General features: G+C 35.7%; 1 protein-coding gene across 2 annotated transcripts in view; it reads left to right on the forward strand.

Moving 5' to 3' along the window:
• whd (carnitine O-palmitoyltransferase whd) overlaps positions 1-13,983 on the forward strand; it is a 297,210-nt gene that overhangs the window by 183,984 nt on the left and 99,243 nt on the right. For both annotated transcript variants that reach the window (XM_090412567.1, XM_090412568.1), the window contains exons 16-17: positions 3,870-3,932; positions 13,294-13,378. In XM_090412567.1, the coding sequence (XP_090268693.1) occupies positions 3,870-3,932; positions 13,294-13,378 (148 nt within the window). The remainder of the gene's footprint in view (positions 1-3,869; positions 3,933-13,293; positions 13,379-13,983) is intronic.

The raw sequence follows: 13,983 nt of genomic DNA on the forward strand, positions 1-13,983 counted from the left end.
GAACATTTTGTCAACTGTGTTGTGAATGGAGAACCTGTGGAACAAGTAAAACATTTCAGCTACTTAGGCACGATTTTTAGTGAAGAAGGTAAATTAAATATAGAAATAGACAACAGAATCAGCAAAGCTGGTATGGTGGGAAGTCAATTGAATAAATTCATATGGAATAAGAGAGAAATTAGTTGGAACACTAAATTAGCTGTATACAAGACAGTGTTCAAACCCGTTTTAACTTATGGATCCGAGAGTTGGATCAGAAGTAAAACACTTGACCAAAGACTAGAGACCGCAGATATGAGAGTTCTGAGAAAGATTAGAGGCGTGAACAGATGGCATCAATGACAATATCATATTAAAAATGAGGATATTAGGAAAGAACTTGACGTTGTCAGCATCCAGGAATGCATTAGCAGAGCTAATCTCAGGTGGTATGGTCACCTAAACAGAATGGGCAAGGAAAGATTAGCAAAACAAATGTTCTCTGCCAGGTTGGCAGCTAAATGACCCAGAGGAAGACCAAGATATAGGTGGATTGATGCGGTACAAAGTGCCTTAGACGATAGAAATATAAGATCTGATAATGTTGAAGTCTTGACAAGTAACAGACTGATTTGGAGGAAAATTGTAGATTAAGAAAATTGTAGAGAAGTTAGTAATGATGTAAATTTTTCATGTAGTACTATCATATCCTGTACACCCCTTGAGGGTACATGGCAGGAATTTGATGATGATGATGATGATGATGATATATATATATATACACACACACAGAGACAAGCTAAATTACATTTCATACAGTATGCTAAAGAGACAATTGATCAGTGGTTATTCTACTGCCTGATCTCTAGTGAATATCAAATAAAATTACAATAAATAAATAAATTAAATTAACTACATCAAAACTATATTTTATTTAAGACAACATCAGAGAAACGTTTTTTCGTATAGATAGTTTTGTTACAGTGAAAATGATGTCCTAATTTAACATGACAATTGTTATGTTAGTTTTAGGATCCTGGATTACCTATTTAAAATTCTATTTAAAATTGACTCTTAGGGAGAAAGGTTAAGTGGGTGGAATATGTCCCTTCCATATGCTTGGGATTTTTTGATCATCATTATTGTAAAGATTAGGGTGATTGATAAGAATCTCATAGGCCTCCTTAAATTTGCATTCATACCATGTGTTGGTGTGATGTAAACAATAGGTGCTTTTCCAATCAATTCTATGTAAAGTGTTCAGGGCATGATCAGAAAGACCAGCTTGACCATAGTTATTATATTTAATATGTCGTTTATGTTCCTTTTTTCTGATGGAATTGTGCATCCTGTTTCCCATATACAAGGCAAATTATAGGTGCAATGAATACGGTATACTCCAGGGTGGGCTAGTGGAGAGAGTGGATCCTTGGATGAGCTGAGTAAGTACTTTAATATTGCAGGAGGTTTAAAGGTGGCTTTAAGATTATATTTTTGCAGTATTCTCTTTATTTTGTCTGATATCCCTTTAATGTATGGAATAGTTATTGTAGTCTTGTTTATTTTTGTTTTTAAGTGAGGTCTTGTATAGAATTTTGTTGATAGTATTTTGGCTGTAACCATTTTTAGGAAGGTATTGTTGATGACTTTTACTTCATCTTTAAGTGCTTGTTCATTGGAGCAAATCTTCAAAGCCTGTTTTTAAGTGTATTAATGACCCCTGGTTTTTGTGTTGGGTGGTGGTAGGATACTTTATGTATATATTATTATTATTATTATTATTACCTGACACTTCCAGGGAGTCAAAAGACTCATCGAGGGAGGGCACTTGCTCTACAATTCTGTCTCCACTACTCAATCCCCCAACTGACCTCAACTCCACCAATGCCATCTACCACTGATCACCACCACTAGTTTTTCTACAGACAATCGCAAACATCCATGCCCACAGCGGGATTCGAACCTGCAGCCTTGTGGCTGAAGAGCGTGCTAACCACCAGCCAAACAGGCCGACTGGAGTATATATATATATATATATATATATATATATATATATAGATTACATTTCACATAGTATGCTGAAGAGACTGATTTGATCAATGGTTATTCTACTGGCCTAACCTCTAGTGAAAATAAAATAAAATCACAATAAATAAAATTATCCCTACCACCATAGCCATATATTGGCCGGTATGTGTCGGTTTCCCTTTAAACAGTGAAGGAAAGACTGCCAGAAGGAAGATGTCTGACAAGTGTATCTAGAAACGGAAGTGTTCTGCTTTTCAATCTCGATTATGAATTGTATCCATTTGTGCTGTTTGTTTGTTTAGGTGGCTGAGGAAATTGTCTAGTGGCCATGGGGCCAGATAGCAAAAACATCGTCAACATATCTAAGCCAGACTTTGGGTTTTAAAGAAGAGGAATCTGGAGCACGTTGCTCAAAATGTTCCATGTTAAAGTTAGTAATGGGGGGGGAGAGATAATGGTGAGCCCATGGCTGTGCATTGTTTTTGTAGGTAGAAAGTGTTTTGCCACACAAAATAGCCAGAATGTAGTACATGCACAAAGAGCACTGTGATATCGGGAGGGAATTTGTCCTGTAATGGAAGGATTGTGTCATTGATTGGGACATTTGTGAAGAGGGCAGATTAGTCAAAACTGACTAATAAATCATCTTTTTTCCAGTGTGATGTCTTTGTTGTGTGTTTTTAATATAGGAGAGGGAATGACCTACCAACTCCTTGAGTGTTGAAGCTAATTTATTGGCTAGGTAATAGACAGCACCAATAGATAATTGATGCTGGCTATTCCTTTGACTATTGGCTGTGTGGTGTGTTTTGTTTGTTAATCTTCAGTAGACCATAAATTCTCTGGGAACGAGCATAGTGCGGAATTAATTTTTTAGCAGTATCTTCGGGCCATGTGGTGACCGATTTAAGTAGCTTCTCTGTTCTCTTTTTTATTCGATTGGTAGGGTTCATAGTAGTTAACTAGTTAATATCTGCTGTTGTCCGAGACTATTAGATTCATTTTTTTTTCCAAATAAGTAGTTTGATTTAGAATAACTGTGGCACTGCCTTTATCGGCTCTAGTAATTATGATGCTGTATTTAATTTTAGTGATTTTACTGCTGTTAATTCTGATTTTGTAAGGTTGCTGGTTATTGTTTTAGAATAATTTAAATTTAAAATGTTAGAGGTTTCCAAATGTACTTTATCTGCTATAGTGGTAGGGATAATTTTATTTATTGTAATTTTATTTTATTTTTACTGGAGGTCAGGCCAGTAGAATAACCATTGATCAAATCATTGTCTCTTCAGCATACTATGTGAATTGTAATTTAGCTTCTCTCTCTCTCTCTCTCTCTCTCTCTATATATATATATATATATATATATATATATATATATATGTATACTCCAGATGATGGCCTTAATATGGAGATCGAAACATTGGGAAAATAAAATAATTATTTATAACATGGTTGTAGAGTCCATAATTTGTGTAAAATGAAAAATAAAAGCTTCTTTTGACAACAGAATCCACCCACCCAGTGAGTGTGGCATTGCTTAATGTCACACTCACTGTTGGGTGCTGACAGTAAATTCGTCATGAATTGGAATTTGCAAATGCTTGCTATTTGGAACATTTCATAAATTTAAAATTTAAATTGGGAATGGTATTGTTGTCACCTAAACAGTCATTTGTTTTTTCAGCAGTGATATCAGCCATTCTCACAAGTAACTGAGAAATTTAATACGAGTCTTACATAACCAAGTAATAACATTTATCATGTAATAGATAATGAAAATTTGGTATAAGGCAAAAATATTTGCATATTCCTGCTACAGTGGCTGAAGAATAAATGTGCATTTTAAATTTTATTTTCAGGGCTGATGCACCTATTATGTCTCATGTTTGGGAATTTTGTTTAGCAAAAGATTTTTCACTGGGGTAAGTTGTTTTCCAAATACAAATACTTAATTGTTGTTTTTATTTCTTTCATGTGAACTCCACACACACAAAGTTGCAATAAATATCATAGGTTTTATAAACAGAAACACTCCTTTGCACACCAAATGTTTTCAAGCCACTACACTTCTTCTTATAGTCAACACTTGATTCTATATTAGTCAAGAATGATGTATCATTCTTCATGCAGGAATGATTTCAGTAATGATTTCTATATATGGTCAACACAACAGTAATATAAGAAATTTGTTTGTTTGCTATAACAAATTATAACCTTCTGTAAAGGTTCTGAAAAGAGTCCAATAGCAACATTGCTGTTTTAAATGAAATTCATTGTTTCAAACTTCTGCTGTCACAAACTGTACTTGATTATCATACATACTCAAACATCTGCCTTAAAGTGAATGACTGTTCCTATGTTTACAAACAATAAATAAATACTAATATAATGCATATTTTCTTGGAGAATGGCTTGTCTGCTCTGTCGCTTATTGTATTTATTTTGCCTACCTGATTGGCTGAATGTATAAGTGCTTTTGTTCCCCAATCTGTAATATAATGAGTGTTTTCTTGGAGAATGGCTCATCTGCTCTGTCGCTTATTGTATTTATTTTGCCTACCTGATTGGCTGAATGTATAAGTGCTTTTGTTCCCCAATCTGTAATATAATGCGTATTTTCTTGGAGAATGGCTCATCTACTCTGTCGCTTATTGTATTTATTTTGCCTACCTGATTGGCTGAATGTATAAGTGCTTTTGTTCCTCAATTTGTAATATGTGAATGTCTTTGGGTGGTAAAAGAATTTTGCTGTTCAAGACTGCTCCCTGCTTATTGGAAGCCTGAAATCATTTGACAAAAATCACTGGTTTTACATCTGGAGCCAAATTTCCAGACTATAATCTTAGTCTGTTCACAGTACTCATGTGATAGGTTTACATTTTGTGGATGTGATTTGCATATCTTTTTTCTCAGCCATTTTCAATCCACTGCTGAATGATGGCCTCCCCCATAATCTTCCAATTTTTTTGGTCTTCTTCTGCCATTCATCTCTTTCCAACAAGTTTTTCTATTTCATCTGCCCATCTTCTGTTTGGGTGTCCTTGTCTTCTCTTTCCAGTTGATATCCATTCTATTACTTTTCTGAAAAAGTAATATCTTTTTTCAGAAAATTACTTTTCTTTTATAGCAAAAACTTCTGCATCACATCCAGTTTGATCAGTAGTGTTGGAGTTGGGACCATTCAGGTCACCTAGGACAACGACTTCACTGTTCACATAGCTGGTTTGTAGATGGTTGAGTTTCATGTAGAGGAATAATGAAGAAGTTTTTGTGGTTTTCAAAGTTGAGACCAGTAAATGCAGTGGATGAATTACTAGTTGTTTGAACTGAAATGTGCACGTTAGACATATAATTTTTGAATAACAGCTTAACACATGTAAGAGAAAACTAAATATAATTTTTTACTCCTATATATTTCATGCAATATGTCATGAGCTTCTTTCAGGAAGAAAGCAAAAAAAAAACTGGTAACAGTATTTAAATTCTGAATATAACACCAATTACTTTGGCTTATTATTTATGGAGCATTTAGAGGATTGGATTTCTAACACCATTTCTCCTTGACCTTGTATTTGGCTATGTTTTGTGGCTGATATCTTTGCAACCTGGTCTCACTCTGAAACAGAACTACTTCAGTTTCTGGATAAAATGAACTCCTTATGCACTCGCATCAAATTCACAATTGAATTATTATCTTAACTTTTATTTTTACTATTTTTAAAGTTTCTTGTAACTTATTTTGTTCCTCCAACAGTAACACAAAAACAGTAAGGATAAAATGCTGGCCAGCTAGCAACCATAAGATTTATTATTTGTTTTTCTTTCCACACTAATGAGATGGTCATCCTCTAAGTACCATTCTAATGCTGATGACAAGTGAAACAGATAGGAGGGTGGTGGTGGGTTGGGAACAGAGACACTGAAGAGGATTAATTATCACCATCTCATCACTGAGTTCAGTGCTTGTGGTGGTAAGCCACCATTTATGTCTAACTGATAAGCTTAGGCGTTGCTAGTTATTCATGACTTATTTTTTCACTTATTGTGAAGTGAATTTTCTACAAACAGATTAATGGTACTGCTATGGGTTCCCCCCGTTAGCAAATTTTTACATGGAACACTTTGAAAACAAAGTACTTACCACAGCTACATACAAGCCACTAGTGTGGTTGCGCTATGTAGATGATGTGTTTGCCATCTAGCCTCATGGACAAGACACTTTGGATGCTTTTGTCACCTACCTAAACAGCCAACACCCCAAAATTCACTTCACAGTAGAAAAAGAATCAAATAACTGTTTACCATTTCTTGACACATTAGTCACCCGCCTTTCAGATGGATCACTATCTTTTTCTATTTACAGGAAGCCTACACACACAGGAAGATACCTACATAAACAATCACATCATCATCCAGTCCAACAGTACGGCATTTTAAAAACACTGACACACAGAGCCAGAGCCATTTGTTCTAACGATACAGCTCTGACCACTGAACTCCAGTACCTGCGCCATACGTTCTTAGCCAACGGCTACAATCCCTACAAAATAGAAAAAATACTACATAGGCCCATTACCTTGCCCCCCCCCCCCCAATACACAAGAATACAACATGACCATTTCTATTCCCTACATCAGAGGTACATCGGAAAAGATAGCCAAAGTATTGGTGAAACATGGCCTTCGCACCACCTTCAAGCCTCATGTCAAGCTGGCAACTCTGATCCGCTCACCAAAGGATAAACTTCACCCTTTAGCACACCCAGGAGTGTATGAAGTTCCATGTGACTGTGACTTGGCCTATTATGGGCAAACAGGAAGATCAGTGAACATCCGCCTGGAAGAACATGAAAGATACATTCGCTACTATTACTATGGCAAGTCGGGACTGGCAGACCACGCTTTGGACACTCCTTCACACAGGATTAGATGGAGAAAAACGAATGTGCTATTTAGGAGTCGTTATAGATCTGAAAGACTATTTTTTGAGTCAGCAATGGCTTTGAAGAATTCTCCCAACCTTAACAAATATGGTTGCATTAATTTGCCAAAAATTTGGGAGACCGTTATCCTAAGAAAAACTCCTGGATAACTGCTACGTTTTTTTTTTTTTTTTTTTTTTCGTTAGAGGGCGCCAAAAATAGGACTTTAGATCTTTTGTCTTTCTGCAATTATATTGTTTCACTCACTGTCGCGTTTACATGTGTGTTGTGCTCTGATGATGCTGATTTGAAAATCAGCGAAATATTAGCGTTAATAAAACATCCTTGTTAATAAAAGTGTTTGTGGTGTTGTTAACACCATTTATGTGATAACTGTAAGTTGTGTACATTGTATTTTGTTACCGAGAGGGCTGAATTGCATCTTGATACTGTCCCTGTGGATGCATGTTAACATTAACCATACCCATCTGTATAGCAGCTGTTGCTGGAAGTTGGGCCTGATTGATAAATTCTGTATTAGTAATGTAACCTGCAGTGTTAAGAACAGTTGCAGGACTTCCAAGTGATGCTGTTTGTTGCATCCTATATCCTACCCCATTCAGGGTCTGATAACCTGCAGCAACTAAGTTCGAGGCAATTGCAATATTAGGACTCTGCTGAATCTGTCTTAGGTGATATCAATGGCTATATTTGTTATACCCATGCCCTGGATTATTAGATGATAGCAGTACCTGTGACTGCAAGTTAGGAAGAGCCAGAACAATAGACTGTTGCATTTGTGGAGGTGGAGTCATAGTTGACTGAGAAGCAGGAAGAGTAAAGTTTGGAGGTGGTGTATTGTAACCACCAGAAGGATTAGGTACAATAGCCATTATTCCATTAGTTAGCTGTTGTAATTTGGCTAGATTACAGCTAGTGCTGCCTTGTGATGGAGGATTTGGAGCATAAATGTAGCTTGGTGGTTGTAAACGGAAAGTAGCTGATGATGAAACTGCACATGCTGATGAAGTTGGCATATTAACATGTGTTAGTTGCTGCCTAGCCCCTGGTGTGTGACCAGTCTGATGTCCTTGTTGGAGAGGCTGATGATGAGTTACCATAGATGTTATGGCAGATGGCTGTGGCTGGATCATTGTTGCCATTGGAACACCTATCATATATGATCCTGCCACATGGATAGAGACAGGATTGGCACATGAAACTGCTACATTCACTGCATTCATATAATTTCCAGCAGAAGCTACAGGAAGAGCATGACCAACTAAAACTGCATTTTACAGGAGCTGTATTCATATTGACTACACTGGTCTCTACCATACTTGCCCCCTTACCAAGTATGGTCTCTACCATACTTGGTAAGGGGGCAGACACAGACCCATGACTAAGAGTTGATGGAACTGAATGAAGCTGATGAACTGGAGAACTAGCACAACTAGACCAGTGTAGTCAATATTGAGTACAGCTAATTTAATTTAGCTGGATAATTTAATACATTGTAACTCTGCTGTAATACTGAATTTTCTGTTTACAGGAAACCATCCTTTACAGACAGATATATCCACACATCTTCATATCATCATCCTTCATAAAAAATAGATATTATCAAAAGCCTTGTACACTGAGCATGCACAATTTTAATTTGTTCTTCTGTGTCTCTTCTATTAAATAAAATAAAACTTGCTCTATTACTTAATGGATAAAACAAGACCTCGATACAGAAAATATTTGATAATTATGATCCCTCTTCCAGATTGCAAGCTGATTGAGCACACCCGACTTTAAAGGAACATCTAAACAAACAGCAAGGCCTTTCACAGATGTAATTTGTACATCACCTTTTATCCTTGTCTGGTGTTTATCAAACACCCTGTTCTTGTCATCTTTGCTGCTTTGGACTGACTGGTCATTCTGCTACTATTAAAACAGAATATGAAGATTATATTAAGATTTTTGGATTAGCAAATATCTTAATATAATCTTTGGATCAGGCTTTGCTTCTCATGCTGTTGACACTAGACAGAGTTCACTGGAACCATACCAAGATGCCACACTACAATAGGTTCAAGTTTGATGTCTGTTTTTTGAATCATGTTAAGTTCTACACCACCATCCTATTCTTAATCGGACAGACTATATGCTTATTTTTTAGTTTTGGGATGTGATTGCTATTAATTGTTTATATTTTTATTTATTTATTATTTTTAAATTAATTAATTATACATCTATTCCCACACCTGAATTTTAATAGTGTTTCTTCCTACTGGACAGCTGCGACAGAGACATGTTATTATACACGTTATATGACTTATTCTTGTATTCAGAATTTAAATATTGCTACCAGCTTTTTTTTTGCCTTCTCCCAGAAAGAAGCTCATCACATATTGGAGTGAAATATATAGAAATAATAAATTATATTATTCAGCAGATGAATGTTACTAAGTGGGCCAGGGAAACCTTCAGCCATAGGAGGTCAGAAGCAGGGAATTATAAATTTGATATTCTCTGGTGCATGTGTGTGTGCATACAAAGTTCATTTCGCCACCTTTGTGGCGAAATGAATTGTGAAGAATATAATTTGAGCATTGGATGTGGACTGTGTTGAAGTAGCTGCAATTTGGGTTTTTGTTAAGAGGAGGAGGTCTGGTTTGGATTCCTGTAGGTGGTAATGAGCATTGTTTATGTTAGAATTTATTCCACAGATATTTGTAAAGTGGATATGATTTTTTTTTTTTTTTGTAGTGATCCTGGTAAGTTTGAAATATCGTGTTGGTTTGATTTGTTTAGATGAATTCGTTAGTGAGGGAGATTTATTTTGTTTTTAGTGTTTTTGTTGTCATTGTTTGTCTGTTTAATTTTTCATTTTTGGTTTATTATTAGATGAAAGTAAAGAGTGGAGACATGCAGTAGGTGAGATAGACTCATGAACATTACACTCATACAGAGAGCATCTGGTTTCCGTGCCATTCTGTAGCTTCGACAGTGCCTCCCACATAGCACTACTTGGACTCCTGCAACTGGCATGACCAGGCAGAGTATGTGGCACTGGGAAGCCTTTTGACATGTTACTGACTGATTTGGGCATGTACACTATCTGGCAGCTGGCCTGTGTTACCACTGCTTTAACTACCGTATACCCTTGAAAGAGAGGAAGGTCTGGAATCTCTAAGTATGTTATACCCTTCAAGAGTATCATTCACACTACATGGAGAAGGGGGGGGGTAGAGGCCAGAACCCCTGCTCTGGAGGCCAAAAATATCATCCATGACCTTCAGTCCCTGAATAAGCAGAGTGGTGGTGTTTCACTAGGTGATCATCTACCATTTAGTGGTCCATTTGGCATTTACTCCAACCAGGAAGATATCCTATTGCAGCTGCAATGCTCATTGCATGGTGTGGAAACAGGCCACACCACAGAAAGGCATTGTTGAGTTGACAGGAGGCTGTATATTGCACATTCCTGCCCATCCAGTGTGTGTATGCACGCATGCATGTGATATATATGTATATCCACTCAGTGCTAAAGGTAGAAGGATTTTTACCTTTTGCAAAATACAGACTGAGTTGAAAACAACTGCATTTAATAGAAATAATATCATGACCTTAGTTGTAACATAATTCCAACCCATTTCAGTATCACTAGAGTAATGCATAACAACACATTGATCCACTTAGCACATAACAGAATAGAATAAAGCTATTGCTATTTTTTTATATATATGTTAATCTATCCATGCAAAGTTTATATAGGTTTTCTACATTGAGATAAATATGATCAGAATGTTTCAGGAATGATTGTTCAGCAAGTTATATGGAATTTGTTTTTGTTTAATGTGACAAAGTGTAATGTTATGCACCGTTGGCTGATGAGATTGCAAACTATGTTGTATTAATAGGGTTGCCCTTCCAGAAGTTGGTAAGGTCAGAAATCTGGAGTTGATGGTAGACAAAGAGTTCAAGTACAGAGGATATATTTCAAATTTGCACAAAATTGTCAAAGAATTACTTGAATGTTGAGCATACTAATAAGCAGATCTAAGGAGGTTATTATTCCTCTTAATAAAGCTTCGATATGACTACATTTGACCTATTGTGCACAGATTTGGTCATCTGGATTTTTTGGGGGATGCAAAAGTGTTATTCATAAGTGACCAAAATGGCAACTGTAGAATGTTTTCTGTGAAGACTAATAATCATTTTCATCAGAAGTACTCTACTGAAAGTTTGTAATTTGCAAAATTTAGCTGATAGGTGGAAAAGAGGATATATATGGATGAAAACATATATAATTCATTATAAGCATTTTATAGAGTAGATATCACCCAATTCCTGATATATAGGTTTGGGAAGTGTATAGGATATTCTGATAATACTACATGAAAAGTTTACATCATTGCCAACTTCCTATCTGTCAGGGCTCCAATATCATCAAATCTTCCAGGACACTTCTTACTATATCAATCTGCCTGCGTTTTTCCCGCCATCCTGGAAAAAAAAATTATTTTGCTAACCTCTCTTTTCCCTTCTCTGCTCATGCATTTCTGAACACTAGCAATATTATCCTTCTTAAAATTAGGCTTTAAAAAATTAAGCTATAAGTTTCTAACTAATAGCCTAATTTTTAATATGGTTCTGCCATTCATGCTAATGTGTTCATCCCCCCCCCCCCCACGCACACATGCATCCTAATTTTTCTGCAAATATCTCATATAGTCTTTGATCAAGCATTTTATTTCTAAAGCTGCTCACAGATCCATAAGTTAAAATTGGTTTGAACACATTTTTATATATAACAAGTTCACTCTTTCGACTAATTTGGCTCTTATTCTACGTCATTTTATTCAGTTGACTTCCTACATTATCAGCTATGCTCTTTCCATATTTAATTGCCATCTTCACTAAAAATTGTGCTTAAAAATAACTCGGATGTTTTACTTGTTTTATAGTTTCCCATTCAAGATGCAATTGATGTGCTCAGTGTTCCTGCCTATTTTCATAGTCTTTGTCTTTTTTGCTAATTTTCTTACCAAATTTATTACAGCAATTATTTAGTTGGGAAATTCTGCAAACTAGAGCTGGATTGATTTAGGAGTATAGTAAGGAGCATAATTACTGATATCTGGGAAGAGACCCTCCACATAGGCTTTTAAGAAGTGTGGAGAACTGACCAGTTCTTCTGACTTATTGTTCATTCCCCACCTTCTTGTGTTGCACCCCATTAATAATTATCTACCTAGATATGAAACAAATGAGGATGGGCTGACAATTTTGGATTTAACCAACCAAATTATAATAAATTTAGTTTAATCCTTTATCCAAGTGTAAGCAAACAAAGTTTGCACCTGAAGTAACTTCTTTCTCTGAATCCAGAGTAATTTAATAATAAAGTGAAACACCTTTTGGCAACTCGTATAGGTAAATATGACTTCTCCATTGCTTCCACCTTAGTATCACCACTTCTGAGTCTGGCTCCCACTCACGAGACCTCAATAAAGGTTGAAATCGGTCTGGGTAGTGTCCCTTCCCTTAATGCATAGCATTATACATGTCCACAAGGAGATGTGCTTTGCATTATGGGAGATACTAAGACTAGGAGTGATGAGAGCTCGGTCCACCTTTACCATGAGCTTAGTTCTGAAGATACTTCAGGTGCAAACTTTGTTTGCTTACACTTGGATAAAGGATTAAACTAAATTTATTATAGTCTAACCAAGTGGGAAAAAACTTCCAACCAGATTATATTCTTATTTGCTTGAACCAAATCAAATGATAGCAAAGCATGATGGATATAGTGTAGATGCTAAAGAAATTTTTGATTACATGACTGATTGAGAGAGAGCAAGACAACCAATTCCACTCATTCCATGAATGAGTAGAATTCTTCAGATCCCATAGAGATACATGTGCATTAATAGTGTAAATATTAGATAGGAACTTGACACTGTTAGCATTCAAAATTGTTTGAGCAGAGCTAATCTTAACTGAACAGGAGGGGAAATGTTAGTAAATCAAGTGTTTAATGGTAGGAAAAGACCCTAAGAAAGATCAGTTGCTGACTATATAGTTTCATGTAAAGAAGATCAAAATGTAACATTGGAGATCTGGAAGATTAATTTGCAAGAAAATTGTTGATTGGAAGCTAGCATGTAACTTAATTTCATAATACTGTCATGATAGCTTGTACATTCCTTGAGGTATGTAAGAAATTGATGAACAATGATGATATTAAATAAACACTTTTTTATTTATTTTGTCTATTGCATAATGTCCTAAAAGTAATAAATACATTGATTATTAATTTTATGAAACTTATCTAATGTAAAAACAAATACTTCACTTTATAGGTATTCTGAAGATGGAGATACACAGCAATTAATTGAAGCAGAACCACCATCTCCCATTAGATTAAAATGGGATCTCTCACCTAAAGTAAGAAAGTTTTGTGTGCGCGTGTGCATGCATGCATGTATATGCACACAGACACATGTTTGTCTTTGCTGTATTGTCATTAATATTTTCAACAGGCAGGTCAAATTTTTGTCAGATAGTGATATCACAACTTAAAATGACATTATCAAAAAGTAGTGATTGTATTCTTTCTTATACAAGAAAATTATTATATACAATGAGAATATTGGAATTCTTGTTTTGCTTATTCTTTATTTTATATTGGTAATTATACATAATACAGATAAATGAAGTTGTAATATGTTTTGTAATCAGTAATCCAAAGTGCACCTCTAGAAAATCTTTTCAAATTGTTAGTATTCAGTAGCTGTAACTCGAGCTACTTGTCAGATAATGTTACCAATTCCTATAAATCACTCGCCTCACTTGAAAGTTCTGGAACAGTTATTCACAGTGTTATTCATTTAGCATTGATGTAACACTCTATCTATCCCAATGGCTTTAACAGGCCTTTAAGGCCCACAACCTTCCAAGCATGCTTGGATTTCGTAACCGAAATACGAGGATAGAATGGTCACTCCTATGCCTCAAGGTATTCTTGGCTGTAGATCCGTGTGTGTTCAAGG

This window comes from Typopeltis vanoorti, chromosome 23, assembly GCF_054136105.1.
Source record: "Typopeltis vanoorti isolate ZY-2024b chromosome 23, IOZ_Tvanoo_1.0, whole genome shotgun sequence".
NCBI classification, from domain to species: domain Eukaryota; kingdom Metazoa; phylum Arthropoda; class Arachnida; order Uropygi; family Thelyphonidae; genus Typopeltis; species Typopeltis vanoorti.